The 22,404-nt window shown below is 51.3% G+C and overlaps 1 protein-coding gene across 2 annotated transcripts in view; it reads left to right on the plus strand.

Moving 5' to 3' along the window:
• Positions 1–11,715: 11,715 nt before the first annotated feature.
• Positions 11,716–22,404, plus strand: part of PRR5L (proline rich 5 like) — a 35,920-nt gene continuing 25,231 nt past the window's right edge. For both annotated transcript variants that reach the window (XM_054400585.1, XM_054400586.1), the window contains exons 1-3: positions 11,716–11,885; positions 13,606–13,686; positions 18,006–18,054. In XM_054400585.1, the coding sequence (XP_054256560.1) occupies positions 11,716–11,885; positions 13,606–13,686; positions 18,006–18,054 (300 nt within the window). The remainder of the gene's footprint in view (positions 11,886–13,605; positions 13,687–18,005; positions 18,055–22,404) is intronic.

A 22,404-nucleotide genomic window follows, 5' to 3' on the forward strand; every position in this document is an offset into this window, starting at 1 on the left:
TCTGCTGGAGAGAGGACAATGGAGGCTATGGACGGGGGATGGAGGATGATTGGGGGACTGGAACATCTCTGCTATGTAGAAAGACTAAGAGACCTGGGGCTGTTTATTCTGGAGAAGAGAAGGCTGAGAGGTGGATCTTACCAAGGTTTATGAATACCTGAGGGGTGGGTGTCAAGAAGAATCACAGGATGTTAGGGGCTGGAAGGGACCTCTAGAGATCTTGGAGTCCAAACCCCTGCCAGACCACAGAATCTAGTGCAGGTAACACAGGAACACATCCAGACAGGGGTTGAAAGGCTCCAGAGAAGGAGACTCCACAACCTCTCTGGGCAGCCTGTTCCAGTGCTCTGTGACTCTTACACTAAAGAAGTTCTTCCTCATGATGAGGAGGAACTTTCCTGTGCTGGAGTTTCCATCCATTGCTCCTTGTCCTATCACATGGTGCAAGTGAGCAGAGCCTGTCCCCTCCCTCTTGACCCCCAGCCCTCAGATATTTATAAACATTTATTAAATCCCCTCTCAGCCCTCTCCTCTCCAGACTGAACAGCCCCAGGTCTCTCAGCCTCTCCTCCCCAGGCAGTGCTCCAGGCCCTTCAGCATCCTTGGAGCCCTCCCTTGGACTCTCTCCAGCAGATCCCTGTCCCTCTCGAACTGGGGAGTCCAGAACTGGATGTAGTATTCTAGGTGGGGCCTCACCAGGGCAGAGTAGAGGGGGAGGAGAACCTCCCTGGCTCTGCTGGACACACTCCTCTGAATGCACCCCAGGACCCCACTGGCCACATTGCTGTCCCATGCAGAACTTGTTGTCCACCAGCACTCCCAGCTCCTTCTCCTTGGGGCTGCTCTCCAGCAGATCCCCTCCCAGCCTGCCCTGCTGCAGTTTATTCTTCCTTCCCAGGTGCAGGACTCTGCACTTATCCTTGCTGACCCTCATGAGGTTCCTCTCTGCCCAGCTCTCAGCCTGTCACAGTCTCACTGAATGGCTGCACAGCCTTCAGGTGTCTCAGCCAAGCCTCCCAGTTTGGTATCCTCAGCAAACTTGCTGAGCAGACACTCAGCAACTCTGCCTTCTCTGCATCCTGAACTCTCAGGTTGCCACCTTATTCAGCAGTGGGCCCACAGGTTCCCTTTTCTTCCTTTTCCTACTGACAGATTTGAAGAAGCTCTTCTTGTTCTCTTTAAATTCCTTTGCCAGTTTTAGTTCCAAGAGGGCTTTGGCCTTCCTACATGCCCTGGCAACTACTGTATAGTTCTCCCATGTGACAAGTCCCTCATGAATTTCAATAAGGACAAGGGCAGGGTCTTGCATCTGGGGAGGAATCACAGCAGGCACCAGGACAGGTTGGGGGCTGCCCTGCTGGAAAGCAGCTCCATGGAGAAAGACCTTGGAGTGCTGGTGGGCAGCAAGTTCTGCATGGGACAGCAATGTGCCCTTGTGGCCAAGAGAGCCAATGGGATCCTAGGGTGTAGCATGAAAAGTGTGGCCAGCAGGGCTAGGGAGGTTCTGCTGCCCCTCTGCTCTGCCCTGCTGAGACCACAGCTGCAATCCTGTGTCCAGTTTTGGGCTCCCCAGTTCAAGAGAGACAGAGGCCTGCTGGAGAGAGTCCAAGGGAGAGCCAGGAGGATGCTTAGGGGACTTGAGCGTCTCCCCTGGGAAGAGAGCCTGAGAGCACTGGGGCTGTTTAGTGTGGAGAAGACTGAGAGGGGATCTAATAAATGTTTAGAAATGTCTGCGGGCTGGGTGTCAAGAGGGAAGGGGCAGACTCTTCTTGGTTCTACCCTGTGATAGGACAAGGGATGTAAACTGCAGCACAGGAAGTTCCACCTCAACAGGAGGAAGAACTTTTTTACTGTAATGGTCACGGAGTACTGGAACAGGCTTCCCAGAGAGGTTGTGGAGTCTCCTTTTCTGGAGACTTTCAAGCCCTGTCTGGATGTGTTCCTGTGTGACCTGTGCTGGATTCTCTGGTCCTGCTCTGGCAGGGGGGTTGGACTCGAAGATCTCCAGAGGTCCTTTCTAACCCCTAACATCCTGTGATCCCTTAACCAGTGTCTCTCCACAGGTCAGCATCACTGGCTGGGTTACACGTTCCATGCCATTGCTTGCTGATTGCAACTAATTACAGCCTTTAGCTCTCTTTCAGCATCCTGAATTCCTGATGATTTTGAGGTGTTGGGGTTTTTCTTCTTCCCCTCCACCCCCTCCCCCCCCCCCCCCCCCCCCCAGTTTCCTGATACCTGCTGCAGGCTGTGACAGCTTAAAGAGAGAGAACTGGCACTGGAATGGAGCTGCCAGAGGAACCTTGAACCATGACATCAGAATAATATGAGCCCTGTCTTAGAAGCATGAAGTTGTTTGGGTTGTAAAAGCCCTGCAAGATCACCCAGTCCAACCATCGACCTAACCCCACCATGGCCATTAAACCAAGTCCCTAAATGCCACCCTCCATACGTTTCTTGAACACCCCCAGGGACGGTGACTCCGCCACCTCCCTGGGCAGCCTAAAAAGGATTTAAGGGGCAACCCTCCTGCCTCCGTCCCGTCCCTTTCCCGTTTCTGTATCTCGAAGCGCGGAGCCGGCGGCAGGCCCAGCATCTCCCGCCCGAGCCGGCGAGACCCCGGGCCGGCCTCCCTGGCCCGGGAAGGGCCTCTGCAGCTCCCCTATCCCTTCCCTTCCCTTTCTTGCGCTAAAGGTCAGAAGAATTTAAACTTCCTGACTCTCCGCGACGGGACGGGGAACGCTTCCCCCACCTCACTGCGGGGGCGGGAGGCCCTTGGGAGGGCAGCCCCCAGCTCGGCTCGACTGGGCTGTGCCCGGCCGCCTTTTGTCTCTGCTGGGAGGAGCCAGCGAGAGGCAGTTTGTAAACGAGAGAGGCTGGCGGGGGCCCGGCAGCGCCAAACCGCGGCTCTGGCCAGGCTGGCGGGGTGGCTGCAGAGCGGCAGCGCGGAGAGCCGAGCCGAGCGGAGCAGCCGGCCCGCAGCAGCCCGGAGGGGTGAGTGCGGGCAGGCTCTGGTGGAGGCTAGCTCCGCTGGGTAGCCGGCGGCGGGGCTTGGGCGGAGATGCTGGCAGCAGAGGGGTGGTTTTGGCTGTGCCCGAGGGGATGTTTCCCGGGGTGGGGGGGCTTGCGAAAGGGTGAGCCGGCTCCTCTCGCGGTGCCTCCGGGGCGAAGTGCAGGCATCGAACCCGGGTGAGTTCTGCATTTGAAAATATTAAAAATAGACCCTTCGGCTCCCTAGCGCTGCCGAGTGAGTCATTTCTAAAGCAAATGGCTCGGTCTAAGCCTTCCGCCCCCTTTCAGGAGACACGGTAGTTCTGAAGGAGGAGGTGAAGGGAAAGGGGTTTTTCTCCCCGCGCTCTCGAAGTACATCGCATTAGTGCGGAGCTGCTGCAGCAGGAGACAAAAGCTGCGAGGAGCAGGCCCCCCGCTCAAAAAACTGAATTGTAGCCCCATGGAATCACAGAATGGTTTTGAGTGGAAAAGACCTCTAAGAGCGTTGACTCCAACCATTCTCTAACTCTGCCCAGGCTGGTGCTAACCCACGTCCCTCAGCACCACATCTGTTTCTCCGTGAAACACCTCCAGCCGTGGGGATTCAACCACTTCCCTGCGGTGCCGTCCTCTTCCCTCTTCCCCCTTCCCCTCAGGTGTTTTCCCCGTGCAGATGCCACCGGTGTTCCCTCAACCAGCGCTCAGAGCTCTGGCAGTATTTACAGTGCTTTCCATTTGCATGACCATCATCTGGTGTTCGAGCCCTTTGACTGCCAAAAGTGTCCCCTTGCCACCTTCTTCTCTACGAGACAGCCACAGCCACGTGTCATGCCAGCAGTGACCCCCCCAAAGTCAAGGCAGGTGCTGGCTGGCAGTGCTGAAAAGAATAGCTCAAAGCACAGCTATTTATTTATTTTTTTACCCCCCCCTCTGCCCTTTTCCAGTCATATGATGATTTGGCTGTCTCGACAAGAGGGATATTTTTGTTTGTCAGCAACAAGTGTTTAGAAGCAGCGCTGCAGTTTGCGGTAGGGATGGTTTCGGTTGCTGCAGGCTCCTGGGTAGCTGCAGCAGCCTGCAAGAGCTGCCTCCAGCTTGGCCCCCTTGCTCTGTGTGTGTGTTTGATGTATACACCCACTGATCTTCGTGGGGGGTGCAGCACACACGAGCTGAGGTGTTTGCTACCCAGTGTTTTTTCCTAAGCCCACAGCCCAAGTGTGCAGTAGGCCTTCGTGGTATAGGTAGATGAGTGGGATGTGAGTTTGTGCTTGCCCCAACTTAGGAAACTGCCTAACTGGGGATAAAATCCTGCCCTCTGACCCCTACCAAGAAGTTTGATAGTGTTTTGGCAACAAAAAAAGCAAGACCTGTTGCTGAAAATAATGTGCAGGAAGTTATGCCAGCTGTTCTACAGCCGTGGCAGTGAATCATTTCAATTGGAAAAGACCTTTCAGGTCATCCAGTCCAACGAGGACCTAACTGTGCCAAGACTGGTAGAGTACCATGTCCCTCAGCACCACATCTCTGCCTCTGTGAAACACCTCCAGAGACGGGGATCCAACCACCTCCATAAGCAACCTATGCCAGCCTTTGAGAACCCTTCCAGTGAAGAAATTTCTTCTAATGTCCAACCTGTTGTAACTTGAGGCCATTTCCTCTCTTCCTATCACTTGTTAATAGAAGAGACCAACCCCCACCTCTCTCCAGCTTCCTTTCAGGGAGCTGTAGAGAACCAGGTCTCTGCTCAGCCTTCTGTTTTTTCTCCAGGCTGAACAACGACAGCTCCCTCAGCCTGTCCTCATAGCAGAGGTGCTCCAGCCCTTGGATCATCTTTGTGGCCCTCCTCTGGATTCTCTCCAACAGCTCTGTGTCCTTATAATTGATGAACTTTAAAGTGCTACCTGAGTACTAGATGGAAAAAAAACAAAAGAGGATTCTCCTGTGTTCCAAAACACAAGAGACTGCACATCCCAAGGCAGGGAAGGCTTCACAGCAATCTTAAGCCAGTGCAGGCTCTTGGTACACAGCTCATAGACAACACGTGTCATCCTTGCTGAGACTGGAGTGTCATGGACTTCTGTAACCCACCAGAGGGAGGAAAACTCTTGGGCTTGGATCAAAAAGCAGCTGGTTATTGCTTGAGTCAAGAAGAAACTTTTCCAGCCACAGATTATTTTGTAGTTTCTCTAATGGAGTCGTCCTGAAGCTGACTGAAAGAGCTGTCAGGTCAGGCAGGGTGTGTCACACAGGGTTCTGTGTGGATGGTCCCTCAAGTTGGCAGTGCCAAGAGTGGGCAGGGAAGTCCAAGCGACCTCCAGGCCATACAGGAATCTGGTTTGCTATTTCAGGTTCATAGCCATACTTCCTTGTGACAGTTGACAGCAGTGCTAAGGTGGCAGTTTCACGTTTGTCTTCGGCCTTCAAGATAAAATTCCTTGTCAGTGTTTCCCTGTGGTGTGCTCCTGTCTGATGTCACCTGAGGCTGATAAGATTCCCAGTGTGCACTTTCAAAGTCCAGCTGGAGCACAGGTACTGTTTACTGCCTCCTCAGTCCCTTCTGGAAGAATTCAATTCCTTACATTTCCAGTAACCAAAGCCACAGAATTCAGTGATGTATTTAACCTTTGCTTTGAGAAATAAGTCCCCAGGTAGCTTCCATTCTTATGGAAAGAGTGGAGGAATGGGACTTGAGTGCATCACCAGTGGCATAGAAGGAGCAAGGAAATAAACACTAGAATGTTATCCTTTTTGTATCTGCTTTTCACTGAGTTCAGTTTCCATATGTGACTGTTGCAGGCACCTGTACTATTTGTGGGGGCTTAGCACAAGTACATGAAGGAGGCTGCAAGAAAGCTGGGAAGGGACTTTTTACAAAGAATTATAGTGATAGGATGAGGGCAATGGCTTGAAGCTGGAAGAGGGGAGATTGGTACTGGAGGTGAGGAAGAAATTCTTGACAGTGAAGGTGGTGAGGCACTGGAACAGGTTGCCCAGGCAGGCTGTGAATCTCCCTCCCTGGAAGTGTGGAAGTTGAGTGACCTGGCCTGGTGGGAGGTGTCCCTGCCCATGTCAGGGCGGTGGGAACAGGATGATCTTTAAGGTCCTTTCCAACCCAAACCATTCTATGTTTACTTACAGTGTCTGGCCTTTTGTGCTCCTTGTTTCTGCTGATGTGAATTCAAGCCTAAGTATACCCTGAAAGAGCACGTACTGGGTTCCAGGCCTGATGCAGTAGGGCATAACAACCTGTTCTTACTATGCAAGACAGGGCTGAGTGCAGCTCAGGGGGTGGAAAACTGTGCTGAGGACTTCAGCAAAAACCAACTTGTATTAGAACTGGCTAAGGCTGGCTCCTGAAGTGTAAGCAGACCACTTAACTGCCCTGCTTTGTAGCCCCAGGGTTAAAAACCCGGGGTATGCTTTTGTTTGTAATAGCAACAAGGGGGCTGTGAAAACAGAAAGCAAGTAAAGGAGAAGAAGTGTGAAATGCAGGACAGCACAAAGATGATCTCCTGCAAGGGCAATGGGTGGAAGCTGAGGCATAGAAAGTTCCATGGAAACATGAGGAAAATTTTTTCACTGTGAGGGTGATGGAGCCCTGGAACAGGCTGCCCAGGGGGATTGTGGAGTCTCCCTCTCTGGAGACCTGCCTGGATGTGTTCCTGTGTTCCTGTTCCTGCTCTGGCAGGGGGGTTGGACTGGATGAGCTTTCGAGGTCCTTTCCAACCCCTAACATTCTGTGGTTCTGTGATTCTGTGACAGGCTGAGGGAGCTGGGAGTGTTCAGCCTGGAGAAGAGAAGGCTCCAGGCAGACCTAAGAGCAGCCTGCCAGGACCTGAAGGGAGCTCCAAGAAGGCTGCAGAGGGACTGTTTGCAAAGGCCTGCAGGGACAGGATGAGGGCCAATGGTTTGAAATGAGAGCAGAGCAGATTGAGATTGGATGTGAGGAACAGGTTGTGCACCAGGAGGGTGCTGGGGCACTGCAACAGGGAGTTTGCCCAGGGTGGTGGTTGAGGCCCCATGCCTGGAGCTATTCAAGGTGAGTCTGGAGAAGGCTGTGAGCAACCTGCTGTAGTGGAGGATGTCCCTGCTGCCTGCAGGGGGGTTGGACTGGATGCCCTTTCAACCCAAACCAGTCTATGATTCTATGATATTACAATGTATTCCTTTTTCTGCATGTTCTTTACTCCAACCTATCTTATTTTGGTCATATTTAATGGGCTTGCTCTGGTTCTTTGCTGATTTCTCACCATGCAGTTGTGCAGTAGCAGCCTCATTTCAAACTGGCCATCAACTCCAAAGGGTTTGAGGTGGTCTCTGAATTGCAGAGAAGCTTCTCAGACCATGATGGTAAATAATCAGAGGTTTTTTCCCCCTCTTCATTTATTTCCTCTTTCTCTGAGCAGAACTTTGCTATGAGTTTCAGGTTTGCTTTCTCCTCAGGAACTCAAAGCATAACTGAGGGGAAACCACTGAGTTTTTTTTTTCCAGAGGTTATATGTAAACTTGTTGGAGATGTATTGTGAATAAACACATGATATGGGGCTAGTTTGAAGAGAGAACAGGCAAGAGGTGGAGAAGAAAGGCAAGGATGATAGGCTCTCCTTGATGGAGGTGGGTATGTACTAGGGAAGGTGGCATCATGTTTTGGGAATCCAAGAGCATCAGTAAAATTTTTGGATATACAGAACCATAGAAGGTGGTGTCACATCTTCTTTACAAATTTCAAGCAAATTCCTCCTTGACCTTGGGCAAGCTCCCAGCAGCCTTCCATCAGTGCTGAGGAAGAACATCCTTCATTTAGCACACCCCCCCCCGGACTGTGATGGCTGCTGAGGCTGCATGGCACACATTAACAAGGCCCAGTGCCTGCATCAGCTTCTGCAGAGAAACAAACCTGAATCACAGAACAGTTTGGGTTGGAAAGGACCTCCAAAGGTCACCCAGTCCACCCCCCTGCAGTCAGCAGGGACATTCTCCACTACAGCAGGTTGCTCACAGCCTTCTCCAGCCTCATCTTGAACAGCTCTAGAAATGGGGCCTCAAACACCTCCCTGGGCAACCTGTTGCAGTGTCCCAGCACCCTCCTGGTGCAGAACTTGTTCCTCACATCCAATCTCAATCTGCTCTGCTCTCATTTCAAACCATTGGCCCTGGTCCTGTCCCTGCAGGCCTTTGCAAACAGTCTCTCTGCAGCCTTCTTGGAGCCCCCTTCAGGTCCTGGCAGGCTGCTCTTAGGTCTGCCTGCAGCCTTCTCTTCTCCAGGCTGAACACCCCCAGCTCCCTCAGCCTGTCCTCACAGCAGAGCTGCTCCAGCCCCTGATCATCTTGGTGGCCTCCTCTGGAGCCTCTCCAATCAGGTCCATGTCCTTGCTGTGCTGAGGGCTCCAGAGCTGGACACAGCACTGCAGGTGAGGTCTCAGCAGAGGGGAAGAATCCTCTCTGTCCATCTGCTGACCACACTGCTTTGGATGGAGTCTTAATATTAGGAGAAGGAGTCTTTAGATGTGGGGGAGTGTGGTCTGCAGGATTTTGGGAGGACAATTTCTGTTTTTGATCATTTCTGTGTAGTTCTCTCTGAAATTTCACAGCAAAATGGAAACTGTGCCTTGCTGTACTCAGCATTTACCTCAGTGCTGTTCATTCCCAAATAGCTACAACAGCCTGAAGACCACCAGGACTCCGTACCAACCTGTAACCACAGTCATGCTTTTCTTACCACAAGGGCAGTTTCTCTCAGAAGCTGCTGACTGCAGGGAGGTTGAGCTAGATGACCTTTGGAGATTGCTTCTGGTCCAGACCATGCTATGATTCTATGGTAAAAGCCCAAACTTTACACCCTGCAGAATGCAGGCCATGGGCGTTGCCAGCAAACTGCCAATGCAGCTTCCCTGCCAGAGCAGGGCCTTGTTGGCAAGGCTGCCTTGCCTTGGAGAGAGCTTGGAGTGCAAAGCAGTTGTTGGGAAAGGCCAATCTGCTCTGATGGAAGTGCTCAGGTTGAGTTTTGGTGCTTTGTTGCTCACCTTCCCCTTGTGCAGGATCTGCAAACTAACTGTGCCTGAAAAGGTTTCTAGCTTTACTCTTGCTCTGTTCCTGTGAGGTTTATGAAACTCAGGAAATAGGGTGTGGGCATAGGCAGAATCTCACAGACTTTGGCGTTTGGAACAGGTTGCCCAGGGAGGTGGTTGAAGCCCCATGCCTGGAGATGTTCAAGGTGAGTCTGGAGAAGGCTGTGAGCAACCTGCTGCAGTGGAGGATGTCCTTGCTGACTGCAGGGGGGTTGGACTGGATGCCCTTTGGAGGTCCCTTCCAAACCCAAACCATTCTGTGATGGTATGATTTCCAGGTCTGATAAGATGAGGGTCTGCTATATTTGGACACCATTTGGTGGCTAGCCTGCCTTCAGAGCAGCAGGTGGCTGAAACTTCCATTCAGTACTTGCCTGCTTAGATAAGACAGATTTGTGTCTCTGAATCCCCAAGAAGTGAAAATAAGACTCTGAGTCTGAAGTGGAAGATCTTATCCTAAATTCCTGATGAGGTTGACTTGACAGTAACAGAGGATTGCAGGCTGGGGTAGGGGGAGGAAGGACAACAAGGGATGTCTTATCTGCTCTTTACAGACAAGAACCTGTTGATTTTCTGTCTGTGTGCCTTTAACAGAGATTAAGGAGAAAAGCTGTGTTTCCATGAGCAGAAACAAGCCCATTCCATTGGTGAGATGTGCTCAGGACCTTTGTCCTGGGGCCTTGTGTAATGCCATGGTTCTACTGCTGTGGAATCGGTCTTGTAAATCCATAGCTCAAGCTCAGGAGACATGAACAATGCCATGGACCTGATGGAGAGGGTCCAGAGATAGGTCCAGGCCACAAAGATAATCAAGGGGCTGGAGCACCTCTGCTAGGAGGAGAGGCTGAGGGAGCTGGGGGTGTTCAGCCTGGAGAAGAGAAGGCTGCAGAAAGACCTAGGAGCAGCCTGCCAGGACCTGAAGGGGGCTCCAGGAAGGCTGCAGAGGGACTGTTTGCAAAGGCCTGCAGGGACAGGACAAGGGACAATGGTTTGAAATGAGGGCAGAGCAGATTGAGATTGGATGTGAGGAACAAGTTGTGCACTAGAATGGTGCAGGGACACTGCAACAGGTTTCCCAGGGAGGTGGTTGAGGCCCATTTCTAGCGCTGTTCAAGATGAGGCTGGAGAAGGCTGTGAGCAACCTGCTGTAGTGGAGGATGTCCCTGCTGCCTGCAGGGGGGTTGGACTGGATGCCCTTTGAAGGTCCCTTCCAACCCAAACCATTCTATGGTTCTGTTTGTAGAAAAAAGAAGGTTTTGCTCTGCATCTTTTGCATGCAGTTCAGTTACTCTTTTTTGTTTGGTTGGGTTTTTCCCTCCTCCCTCCTTTCTCCTACATCTCCATTCTCCAAACTGCCAGCTACATCTCCTCCTTGTAGTCGTCTCTAGAGGGATGATTTCGAAGTACAGAAGCTTTGCCAAAGCTGTGGGTTTTTTGTTTTATGTTTTTTTTTCTTTCTTTTTTTCTGGTGGATTTTTGTCCATGTTAAGTTCTTCTATTTCTGTGGTTTCCTTGGGACTCCATATCCATATGGAGATGATGGCCAGAGTGGAAAATAAAAGCATTTTGGTTTTGGCCAAGCAATTACTTCTCATTCTGTAGCAAATAAGACCAAGATAGAAGTCCTGTTTACCCTCAAAATATCTGGTTGTCAGAGCTCTTTTGCAGAAGCTCTCCCTGGTAGATCCTTTTTGTTCTGGCCTTGTAAAGTGTGGGGTTTGTTCTCTTGCACAACACAAAAAAAACATCCAAACCATGTTGTGTTTGTTCATCTTTTCTTCCACTGTTCAGCCTTTGCTCTTCTCTGCTGAAGTAATTTTCTTCCCCCCCACCAAGTTTCTACTCTTTTATACAGGCTGAGTGGCTTGCTGGATTTAAAGGTAATTGTGTATTTCCTCTACCAGAAGCTTAGGCACCTCCCTTCTTGCTTCTCTGCTCATGGCAAAGGAAAGAGAGACCATGCTTGTACTTCTGGCTGGTGGTGTGGCTCATTATTTAATGGGCATGTTGAGATAGGAGGCTGCTGTTGAAGAACTCTGGAAGATAGCCCAGAGAATCATAGAATCATAGAATCAAGAAGGCTGGAAGAGACCTCAAAGATCATCGAGTCCAACCTGTCACCCTAAACCTCATGCCTATCTAAACCATGGCACCAAGTGCCACGTCCAATCCCCTCTTGAACACCTCCAGGGATGGTGACTCCACCACCTCCCTGGGCAGCACATTCCAATGGCCAACCACTCTCTCTGTGAAGAACTTTCTCCTCATTCCTGGAAGCATGCATGGATGGGGCTCTGAGTGATGTGGCATAGTTGAGGATGTCCTTGCCTACTGCAGGATCCCTTCCAACCCAAAGCATTCTATGCTAAGATTTGCCAAATTTGCTCTTAATGGGATAGGATATTTTTTACCCCTCTCTTCTCAGTCTTCCTCTTCTCCTTTCTTTTTGCTTTGCAGGGCTGTTTCAGTTCCATCATCGTCTTGCAGTGCATGTCCCTGTCACAACTTGGTCCTGCTGGGAACGTACTGGTCCAAGCCTGGCTCTGCTTTTGCAGCAGTCTGAGCCCTTGGCTTTGAAGACTCATCACTGAGGTTGATCCCTGGATCTTCAGGAGAAGAGGTTTTCTGACGGCCCTGGCCCCCTCCACTTGACCCTATGACTGGAGGGTTCACCGTAGCTCCATCCTTTGCTCTCCAGTCCCACAAGATGGGTTCCTTCCGAAGGCCCCGACCTCGCTTCATGAGCTCCCCGGTCCTCAGTGACCTGCCACGCTTCCATGCAGCCCGCCAGGCCCTGCAGCTGAGCTCCAACTCTGCCTGGAACAGGTGAGCACCACCACATCTTCCTTTGGAGAGGAGACTGAGGCAGCTGGGGCTCTGTGGCTTGGAGAGGAGGAGCCTGAGGGTTACCTCATTCATATTGATCAAGATGTGCAGGGTGAGTGCCCAGAGGCTGGAGCCAGGCTCTGCTGGGTGATGCCCAATGACAGCAGAAGGGGCACTGGGGGGAAGTTGAGGCATAGGAAGTTCCATGGAAACAGGAGGAAAACGTTTTTCCCTGTGAGGGTGACAGAAGACTGGAACAGGCTGCCCAGGGGGGTTGTGGAGTCTCCCTCTCTGGAGACATTCCAAACCCACCTGGCTGTGTTCCTGTTGATCTGCTCTAGGTGCTCCTGCTCTGGCAGGGGGGGTGGACTGGGTGAGCTTTGGAGGTCCCTTCCAGCCCCTATAACATTCCATGATTCTGTGATTTAGGAAAACACATTCCTCATACCCTACCCAAGGGCAGCTTCTTACTGCCTGGCCAGCATTTCCTTGCATATCACAAAGCTTTTACCACATGCAGGTTCCTCTGAGGACTGCTAAGCTTGTGGCTTCTACCAGCATTTCCTATTGACAGCCAAACCCTGCCTGCAGTGATGTCATGCAGCAGTAGCAACTGGAGAATCAACGTGAAAGGCAGAGAGTGAGGTGTCCTAATCTGATCTAATGGCCTGCTGCTACCAAAAAGTGGCTGCTTCCAGCCTCCTTTCTGCTGCTCTACACCAGCTCTGCACTCTGCAGCCCCCTCTTCCTTGCTGACCTAGCTCAGCTTAGTGATGACACACAAAAGTAGCCCTTCAAAAACATCAGAGCTTTGTGGCAATGAGTGAGCTGAGGTCCATGAGGTGTACAGATGCCGTAACTGGCTCACAAAAGGGAGTCAGAGAATCCCAGCATGGTGAGGCTTAGAAGGGACCACTGGACATCATCTGATCCAGCAGGGTCACCCACAGCAGCTTGCCCAGGATCACAATGTCCAGGTGGGTTTTGAATGTCTGCAGAGAAGGAGGCTCCACAACCTCTCAGGGCAGGCTGCTCCAGGGCTCCAGCACCCTCACAGGAATGAAGGGAATGCCTCTTAAGAGGATAACAGCTCCTCTTATTAGCCATGGCAAGCCTTCAAACCTGCTAAATCAGCTTGTGTGCTGTCACTTTGTGACTTCCTCTCTGGTGGTGAGCAGAGTATGAATTAGAAGATCCTCTGACAGCATCTTACAGGCATCAACGAGGCTTTAAGTTGAGGCTGTTTGAGGTGATGCTGGCTGCAAGAACATCTTCCAGCATCCTGTCAGAGGCTGCAGATTAGGTGGTTCCTGCCAGCACCTCTAGATAATGCAATGTGGTGTGCTTGGCAGATACTGCCCAAAATCTGCCTCCAGCACACAGCAGAGATCCCCTAAACAGTTGTGTTGAAGACCTATCTGGTGTGAATGTGTTGTGTGCAACCAGTGCCCCTGCAACAACTTCCCCTCTCTGGGCACAGCTTCAGGCTGGTTCTGCTCTGCCTCCCATGGCAGATGTAGGTAAATAAGGGGAGGGGATGATTTCCAAGGGGAGAAAAAAGGAGTGGAAGTATTTAAAAGCAATTAACCTCTCCACCCCATAACAACTACTGAGCTCTCAGCAGCTCCCTCACGTTGTGCTCTGTGTTGCATCACACTGGTGGCTGTTATTTCTGGGTGTTGCAGTGTCTTATTTCTGGGTTTGTTTTTGTTTTTGGCAGTGTTCAAACAGCAGTGATCAATGTGTTCAAAGGGGGAGGCCTGCAGAACAATGAGCTTTATACCCTCAACGAAAATATCAGGTGGGTTGCTGGAAACAGGAGTTTTTTGCTGCTGCTCATTCAGGTTTTGCTTGCCTTCATTCCCCCCTCCCCCAAGAACTGTAGTTAGGTGCTGGTGGGATATTGGTGGGAGGAGCAGGGCTCAAAGTTATGTTAAGCACAGCTTTGAGGTTTCAGCCTGGCTAAGTTTGTGCTTCTCAGAACTGTGGAGGGCTTAAAAGGAAAGGAGAATGCAGCAATGCCTTGAAAAGCTTCATCCTCATGTGACAATTGCAGAGCAAGGCCTGAAAATACAAATCCCCAGGACAAAAAAACATAAAAAGCCTCAGAAACATTTTCTAACACTGATGCTAGTGGTGACTGAAAGTACCTTTTTTTTTTGTTGTTGTTTCATGGTCATCTGTGGTTTCATTCTGATTATTTGGAAAGTTTTGGTTAGCAACAGATAGGGCTGCAGAGCAGACAAAGAGCAACTTTTTCTCACCTTGTTTCTCAGTGCTGCTAAGAGGACTGTTGTAGGGTCTCCTCCCTTTCTTTCCCACTACATCACAGAATCACAGAGTGGTGGGGGCTGGAAGGGACCTCTGAAGATCATCCAATCCACCCCCTGCTGCTAGAGCAAGATCACCCAGGGCAGGTCACACAGGAACACATCCAGGTGGGGTTTGGAAGGAGAGAAGGAGACTCCACAACCTCTCTGGGCAGCTTCCTCCAGGGCTCCAGCACCCTCACAGTGAAGAACTTCTTCCTTCTGGTTCCCTGGCCCCTCTGTGTTCTAGTGTGTGTCCCTTGCCCCTTGTCCTGTTGCTGGACAACCCATCTGTATTCATTCCTCATGAACACAGTCACATAAGTCTCTGTTTCTCCTTTAATACACTCCCCCCACCCCTGTTGCATTTGTCCTGTGTGCCAAGATTGCAACAGCAATCAGGGCTAAGCATGTCCTAAACAGAACCACCCCTTCCCCTACTTTCCAAATCCAAGCAGCTTGCAGGGCAGGAGCCTGCTCTGTTTGATTTGCTCATGAAGGTGAAAGTTTAGCAGAATTCCTCTGGGGAGCTGGCTGAGGGCAGTGTCTGTGCTCTGAGGGTATTTTAGTGTGCTCAGGCTGGCAGGCCTCAAGGCTCCAGGGGGGACCTTATTGTGGATTTTCAGTACTTAAATGGGGGGCAATAAGAATAATAGGAGCAGGCTTTTGGGGAGAACCTGTTGGACAGGACAAGGGGTGGTGGTTTGAAACTAAAAGAGGGAGATTGGAGCTGGAGAGAAGGGAGAATTTGTTTCTGCAGTGAGGGTGGCAGAAGCCCCATCTCTGGAAACATTCCAGATCAGGTTGGATGTGACTCTGAATAACCTTTTCTGGCTACAGGGGGGTTGGACTAGGTGGCCTTTAAAGGTCTCTTCCAATCCAAACTACTCCATGATTCTGCTGGAGCAGTGTTAGTTTTCCATGGGATGAAGTTTCTGTACGTGAAAAGTTTTAAGTCCCCTTACCCACCACCTGCTGCAGACCTAGGGACCAGCTTTGTGTTTTGTGACTTAGTCTGCCAGGCTGTTGCCTACCGTGGGATCTGCTAGAGAACAGCCATATGGAGAAGGAGCTGGGAGTGCTGGTGGCCAACAAGTTCTGCGTGGCACAGCAATGTGCCCTGGTGGCCAAGAGGACAATGGGGTCCTGGGGGGCATTCAGAGGAGTGTGTCCAGCAGAGCCAGGGAGGTTCTCCTCCCCCTCTACTCTGCCCTGCTGAGACCTCCACTGGAATATTGCATCCAGTTCTGGGCTCCCCAGTTCAGGAGGGACAGGGATCTGCTGGAGAGAGTCCAAGGATGCTGAAGGGACTGGAGCAGTGCCTGGTGAGGAGAGGCTGAGAGCCCTGGGGCTGTTCAGTCTGGAGGGAGAAGACCGAGAGGGGATTTAATAAATGTCTATAAATCTCTGAGGGCTGGGGGTCAGGAAGGAAGAGACAGGGACAGGCTCTGCTCAGTCACATCCTGTGATACGACCAGGGGCAATGGATAGAAACTGCAGCACAGGAGGTTCCACCTCAACATGAGGAGGAACTTCTTCCCTGTGAAGGTCCCAGAGCACTGGAACAGGCTGCCCAGAGAGGTTGTGGAGTCTCCTTCTCTGGAGCCTTTCCAGCCCTGTCTGGATGTGTTCCTGTGTGCCCTGTGCTGGATTCTCTGGTCCTGCTCTGGCAGGGGGTTTGGACTCGATGATCTCCCTAGGTCCCTTCCAACCCCTAACATCCTGTGAGGCTGTGAAGAGCTGGGTGATGGAGCAGGAAATTATGTGTGAACTGTGTCCCTGCTTGTAAGCAGTGCTGGTGGTGGTGGGAGGGAAAATGCCATCTTCCTCAGAGCAGCATTCCCAAGCAGCATTGGATCCACTCACCTTGAAATGCATGATTAATGTTGCCACAGGTGCCCTGGGCATTGGTTACATCTCCAAATGTCAAGCTCTAAATAGGCCACTTTAACATTCAAATAGCTCATTCCTGTCCCTCTAAGGAGCAGGGGACATACATCTGCATGTGTGTGTGTGTCTGCACACCTGCAGCCTCCCCTTTGTCCCTTGCAAGAGCTCCCAACACAGCGTTGGCTCTGTGTGCTCTAGCTTGACCCTGGGCACCAAGCCAGAGCCGTCAGCCAGCCAACTCTTGTGGTGCATCTTCCTTGTTTGTAGCTCTCCACTCAGCTCCCTGGGTGGAAGCTGGTGAGTGCAGTGCTTGAAGAGACTCCCAGGCTTTGCAGGAGGTGGTAGTGACAGGAGCAGGGGGTGACATTCTGTGCTGCCACAAAGTTTTCACCTTGCTGCGATTGGATATCTCCTGACTGGAGACTGCTCTGGCAGGCAGTTGTCACAGCCAGAGGGAATGTAAGGAATGCCACTGGGAGATGGGATTTCAGGAAGCAGGAGGTGGTCAGGCTGTGATTAGGAGGAGACCCTTTCCTTGGGTTCTCTCGAGGGTGGTTTTCAGGGTTGGAACTTGTTCAGTGTAAGGTTGATTAACAACAAAAAGCGGGTGGCTGCTGAAGACCAGAAGGGTTTGCTTTGAGAAGAATAGGGTGATTGGAGGAGAGGTCAGGATGGATGAGACCTTGAGCAACCTGATCTAGTGGGAGATGTCTTTGCCCATGGCAGGGGGCTGGAACTAGGTGATCTTTAAGGTCCTTTCCAACCCAAACCATTCTGTGATTTTCTGAATCAAGGAATCATCCAGTCCAACCATTCTCTAACTCTACCCAGGCTGGTGCTAACCCTTGCCCCTCAGCACCACATCTCTGTCTCTTTGAAACACCTCCAGGGATGGTGAAATGCATTTCTTAGAGTGGCATGGATTTAAAAGACCTCTGATGGTATTTCTGTTAGATCTTTCTGGAAAAAATGTGACTTTTTCTTAATTTTATTGTTGTTGTGGTAGTCTTGGGGAAGCCACAGCTTCTGCTTGTTTGCTTACTTCAGAGACCTGCAGGGACAGGACGAGGGGCAGTGGTTTGAAATGAGAGCAGAGCAGATTGAGATTAGATATGAACAACAAGTTCTGCACCAGGAGGGTGCTGGGACACAGCCACAGGTTGCCAGGGAGGTGGTTGAAGCCCCATGCCTTAGAGCTATTCAAGGTGAGGCTGGAGAAGGCTGTGAGCAACCTGCTGTAGTGGAGGATGTCCCTGCTGCCTGCAGGGGGGTTGGACTGGATGGGCTTTGGAGATCCCTTCCAACCCAACCCATTCTATGATTTGTTTCTGCTCTGGTTATCCTCCTACCTTCTACTTAGAAGAGAAGAAGTACAGCCTTAAGGAGACAGACTATTGCCAGTGAAATGAGTGGGGATTTCACAGAATCACACAGAATCAACCAGATTGGAAGAGACCTCCAAGATATCAAGTCCAACTGTTAAACAAAAAGAATGAAAAAAAAAAAAAAAAGAGGGATTGCCAACTAAACACTTGAAGTCTTCTCCCCAGCTTTCTGTGCCTTCAGGGGGGTAAATACTAGGCTGGTTGTTTTGGTTGGTTTGTTTGTGTTTGGTTTGGGGTTTTTTTGGGGGTTGGGTTTTTTTTTTTTTTTCTTTCCTGCCTGTCCTAGATGTATGTTTTCTAACTAGAGGACTTCATTCCTGTTTCATGGGAACTTCAGGAAACTTGCAGTTGTTGCCTTCATTCATCAATTGAGAATAGCCTCTGTGAGCATTTTTAAAGCACTTACCTAAAGGCAAGGGCAGTGTAGGTGTGGGCAGAGTGACTCTGTGGTGTGATGGGCAGCAAAGTGTGACTGTACCTGTAAGTAATGACCAGCACCAGCTGTTACTTCATGGCTGCATTCCTTCTGTCTACAGACGGCTGCTGAAGAGTGAACTGGGATCCTTCATCACAGATTACTTTCAGGTATTACATGATTTGCTCACTTTCTTTGCAGGGTTGCTCTCTTCAGCTTTTTAAGCTATTAAAAAAAAAGATTAAAAAATGAGGAGACCTTTTTACATGCTGTGGTGGTTTGGCCCTGGCCTGGAGGCCAGATGCCCACCAAAGCCGCTCTATCACTCCCCCTCTTAAATGGACAGGGGGAGAGGGGAGGAAGAAAAAAAAAAATTGACCAAAGCTAATAATAAGATAGAAGCGAATTTAATAACAATAATAGTCAAAAGCAATAGACCGCGCGGAAGCAAGAGAGAGATGTTAGTCTCTACTTCCCATCAGCAGGACGATGGTCGGTCTCGGGAAGCAGGGCTCTCTAAGCTTGGTAGTTGCTTGGGAGGATAGACGCCATGGACCAATCCCCCAGTGCCTGCAGCTATAGAATCGCCGCTGCCGCTTCGGAACAGCAGGAGGGATTCCACGCCACGGCTACGCACCAGGGTGTCCCCTCGGAACCCATAAAACGCCCACACGGTCGCCCCAGCACAAAGCCTTGAGCCCAGCCACCAAAAACCAACAACGCCCAGATACCATTTTAACTTTTCCATCTCTGCACTTCTCCAATCCAATTCACAGAGTTCAGCACAGGAACCATCCTCTGCTACCAAAAAATCTGTGCTGGTTTGGGGCCAGACAGATCCTCTCTTGCCCCGAAAGGGACAAAAGAATGAGACTCACACAAATGGATTGGAGAGTGATGGAAAGTTTAAATGGAAAAGCAATTGGTGAAGCTACAGAGAACTACAAGCTACAAAGCATAGTGACAAAGAGTATCCCAAAGCGTACAGAACCCCTCACAGAATTCCCAAAGGCTTCCCAATCCTTCCCTTCTTCCCACCTGAGGGTAAACCCAAACCCCCCAGGGCTCTTTCTTCCCCCTCCCGCTGCGAGGCAAGTCTCAGGCTGGCCAGGTCTGAGACTGCCCCCCCTCCATTTTCCTCCTGGCATTAGGCCTAGACAGGCCTAAGAGGCCTTGAGGATACTCCCCCGGCATTACCCGATAAGAGAGGACATCTCCCATGGGAGCAGAGGGAAGAAAGAGGAAGAGAATGACTTTGCAGATGGCCTTATAGGGTGCAGGATTTATGGGTAGAAATACGTCGTTTCCTGTGTCCACCCCTGTGGGTGGGCACCCAGGACACCAGAGGTGTATCTCCTGCGGCAGTGGCAGGGGGCACCCAGCCTAAACTGCCACACATGCACACAGCCAACAAGCTTCATTTTGTATCTCTCAAGGCTCTGTCCTGGGACCAGAGCTGTTCAATGTCTTCATCAGTGACACAGAGAGTGGGATTGAGGCACCCTCAGCACGTCTGCAGATGACACCAAGCTGAGTGCTGTGGTTGCTAAGTCTGAAGGACAGGATGGGTGCAGCCAGAGGCACCTGGACAGGATGAGGAGAACCTCCTGAGGTTCAACGAAGCAAAGTTGTGATGGTTTGAAACTGTCTCTTTTTCACCCAATAGTGGCTTATTTACACTCTTTCACTTTCTCTGCTTGAACTTTGAGAAGAAAAATTAAAGAGACAGTTTCAAACCATCAAAAAAGTGCAAGGTCCTGCACCTAGGTCAGGGCAATCCTAGAGATCAGTCCAGGCTGGGGGTGATGAGAATGAGAGCAGCCCAGCAGAAAAGGACTTGGGGTGCTGGTGGGGCAGAAGCTGGACAGGAGCCAGCAGTGGCTGGCAGCCTGGGCTGCATCCAAAGCAGCATGACCAGAGATGGGGAGGGAGGATTCTGCCCCACAGCTCTGCTCTGCTCTGCTGAGACCTCACCTGCAGTGCTGTGTCCAGCTCTGGAGCCCTCCACACAGCAAGGACATGGACCTGATGGAGAGGCTCCAGAGGAGGCCACCAAGATGCTCAGGGGCTGGAGCAGCTCTGCTGTGAGGACAGGCTGAGGGAGCTGGGGGTGTTCAGCCTGGAGAAGAGAAGGCTGCAGGCAGAGCTAAGAGCAGCCTGCCAGGACCTGAAGGGGGCTCCAGGAAGGCTGCAGAGGGACTGTTTGCAAAGGGCTGCAGGGACAGGACCAGGGCCAATGGTTTGAAATGAGAGCAGAGCAGATTTGGATTGGATGAGAGGAACAAGTTCTGCACCAGGAGGGTGGTGGAACACTGCAACAGGTTGCCAGGGAGGTGGTTGAGGCCCCATGCCTGGAGATGCTCAAGATGAGTCTGGAGAAGGCTGTGAGCAACCTGCTGTAGTGGAGAATGTCCCTGCTGCCTGCAGGGGGGGGTGGACTGGATGGCCTTTGGAGATCCCTTCCAACCCAAACTGTTCTGTGATTCTGTGATTCAGGTTTGTTTCTCTGCAGAAGCTGATGCAGGCACTGGGCCTTGTTAATGTGTGCCATGCAGCCTCAGCAGCCATCACAGTCCTGGGGGGGTGTGCTAAATGAAGGATGTTCTTCCTCAGCACTGATGGAAGGCTGCTGGGAGCTTGCCCAAGGTCAAGGAGGAACTTGCTTGAAATTTGTGAAGAAGGTGTGACACATTTTCATAGCTGTCTTTCACCCTGTTTCTTAAGTCCAGAGAATTCAGGAGTAGGTTTTCTGTCCCAGGGTCCAGCAAAGGGGAAGAGATAATGAATGGCCTTCAGCGTGGGGCGGGAGGGGAGAGAAGGAAGTCCCTTATCAGCAGGAAATCAACCTGGCTACTGTTTGCCTGTCAGCCCCATGGATTTAAATGCAACCTGTGAAAGAGTGAAAGTTGAAGGGTGAGGGAAGACCTGCTCCATCCCCAATGTGCATAATTGTCATTGCCTGCTGCTGATACTGTCCAGATAGGCCAAGCTCCAGAAGTCAGCACATCAAGGTGTGGTGGATGGGTTGGCGAGCACTGATGGCTTTTGGTCTTGGAACTCGCTCAGTGATTCACAGAATCATAGAACTGTCAGGGTTGGAAGGGACCTCAAGGACCAGCCAGGTCCAACCCCCCTGCCATGGCCAGGGACACCTCACACTACAGCAGGTTGCTCACAGCCACATCCAGCCGGCTGCAAAAACCTCCAGGGATGAGGCTTCCACCATCTCCCTGGGCAACCTCTGCCAGTCTCTCACCACCCTCATGGGGAACAACTTCTTCCTAACATCCAATCTGAATCTCCCCACTTCTAGTTTTGCTCCATTCCCCCCATTCCTATCACTCCCTGACACCCTCAAAAGTCCCTCCCCAGCTTTCTTGGAGCCCCCTTCAGATCCTGGAAGGCCACAAGAAGGTCTCCTGGGAGCCTTCTCTTCCCCAGACTGAACAACCCCAACTCTCTCAGTCTGTCTCCAGAGCAGAGCAGCTCCAGCCCTCTGCTCATCCTCATGGCCCTTCTCTGGACACCTTCCAGCACCTCCAGATCCTTCTTGTAACAGAGGCTGCAGAACTTGACACAGTACTTTAGGTGGGGTCTGAGCAGAGGGGGAGAATCCCCTCCCCGGCCCTGCTGGCCACACTTCTCTTGCTGCAGCCCAGGCTCTGCTTGGCTCTCTGGGCTGCAAGTGCTCACTGCTGGCTACTGGTGAGCACCAGCATAGCATTGATTGCAAACAAAAGAAGGAGGCTGCTGGAAACAAGAGGGTTTGCTGTCCTGTGAGTAACAGAGAGAGGATTTCAGTGCTTTCTGAAACAGCTGATGGTGCTGTGCACTGTGCTTGGGAAGGGGAAACAGAAGAGTTGTGGTGTTTGTTTCCTATCTGTGTTACATGACATGGGTTAAAAACAATTCCCCTTGCTGTGCTATCAAGAGAGAAGCAAACTTGTGCCCCAGGGCTTGTTCTGTTTCACTTCTTGAGACTCTGTTTCCTGGACAGAGGCAGCTGCTGGTGCTGAGTGGTGTGGTGTTTGCTAGATGATGAGTGGGGTCTGGTGGCAACCTGGCAGAGAAGCTGTCAGCCTGTAACACAGAGTGCTTGGCTGCAGCTGGGAACCTCTTGCTGCTCCTGCTGGCTTCAAAGCTGCCAGTGAAAGTTTGGGCTAAATGTATGTGGTGAGTTGACACTGGGAAGGTCTTGATCAGGCACCCAGATGGGCATGGTGGGCAGGGCTGGAATGAGCAGAAAGTGTCATTGCATCACAGGATCCTTTTGGCTGGATCTTTAAGTCCAACCATTGACCCAGCACTGCTAGGACACCACTAAACCATGTCCAGAGGCAACTTCATGCACCTGTAAGCCTCAACAAATGTGGACCTGAGCAGGATCTTGAGGGATGTGAGGTGCCCATGTGTGACTCTGGTCTGGCTCTGAAAATGCAACCCCGGGTGGGTTCCAGAACCAAGTGGCACTGCTGCGTTGTGTCACTGAGCAAGATGGCTCCCCTTTGGATGTGCTCTTC

The sequence above is a fragment of the Indicator indicator genome, chromosome 4 (assembly GCF_027791375.1).
Source record: "Indicator indicator isolate 239-I01 chromosome 4, UM_Iind_1.1, whole genome shotgun sequence".
NCBI classification, from domain to species: domain Eukaryota; kingdom Metazoa; phylum Chordata; class Aves; order Piciformes; family Indicatoridae; genus Indicator; species Indicator indicator.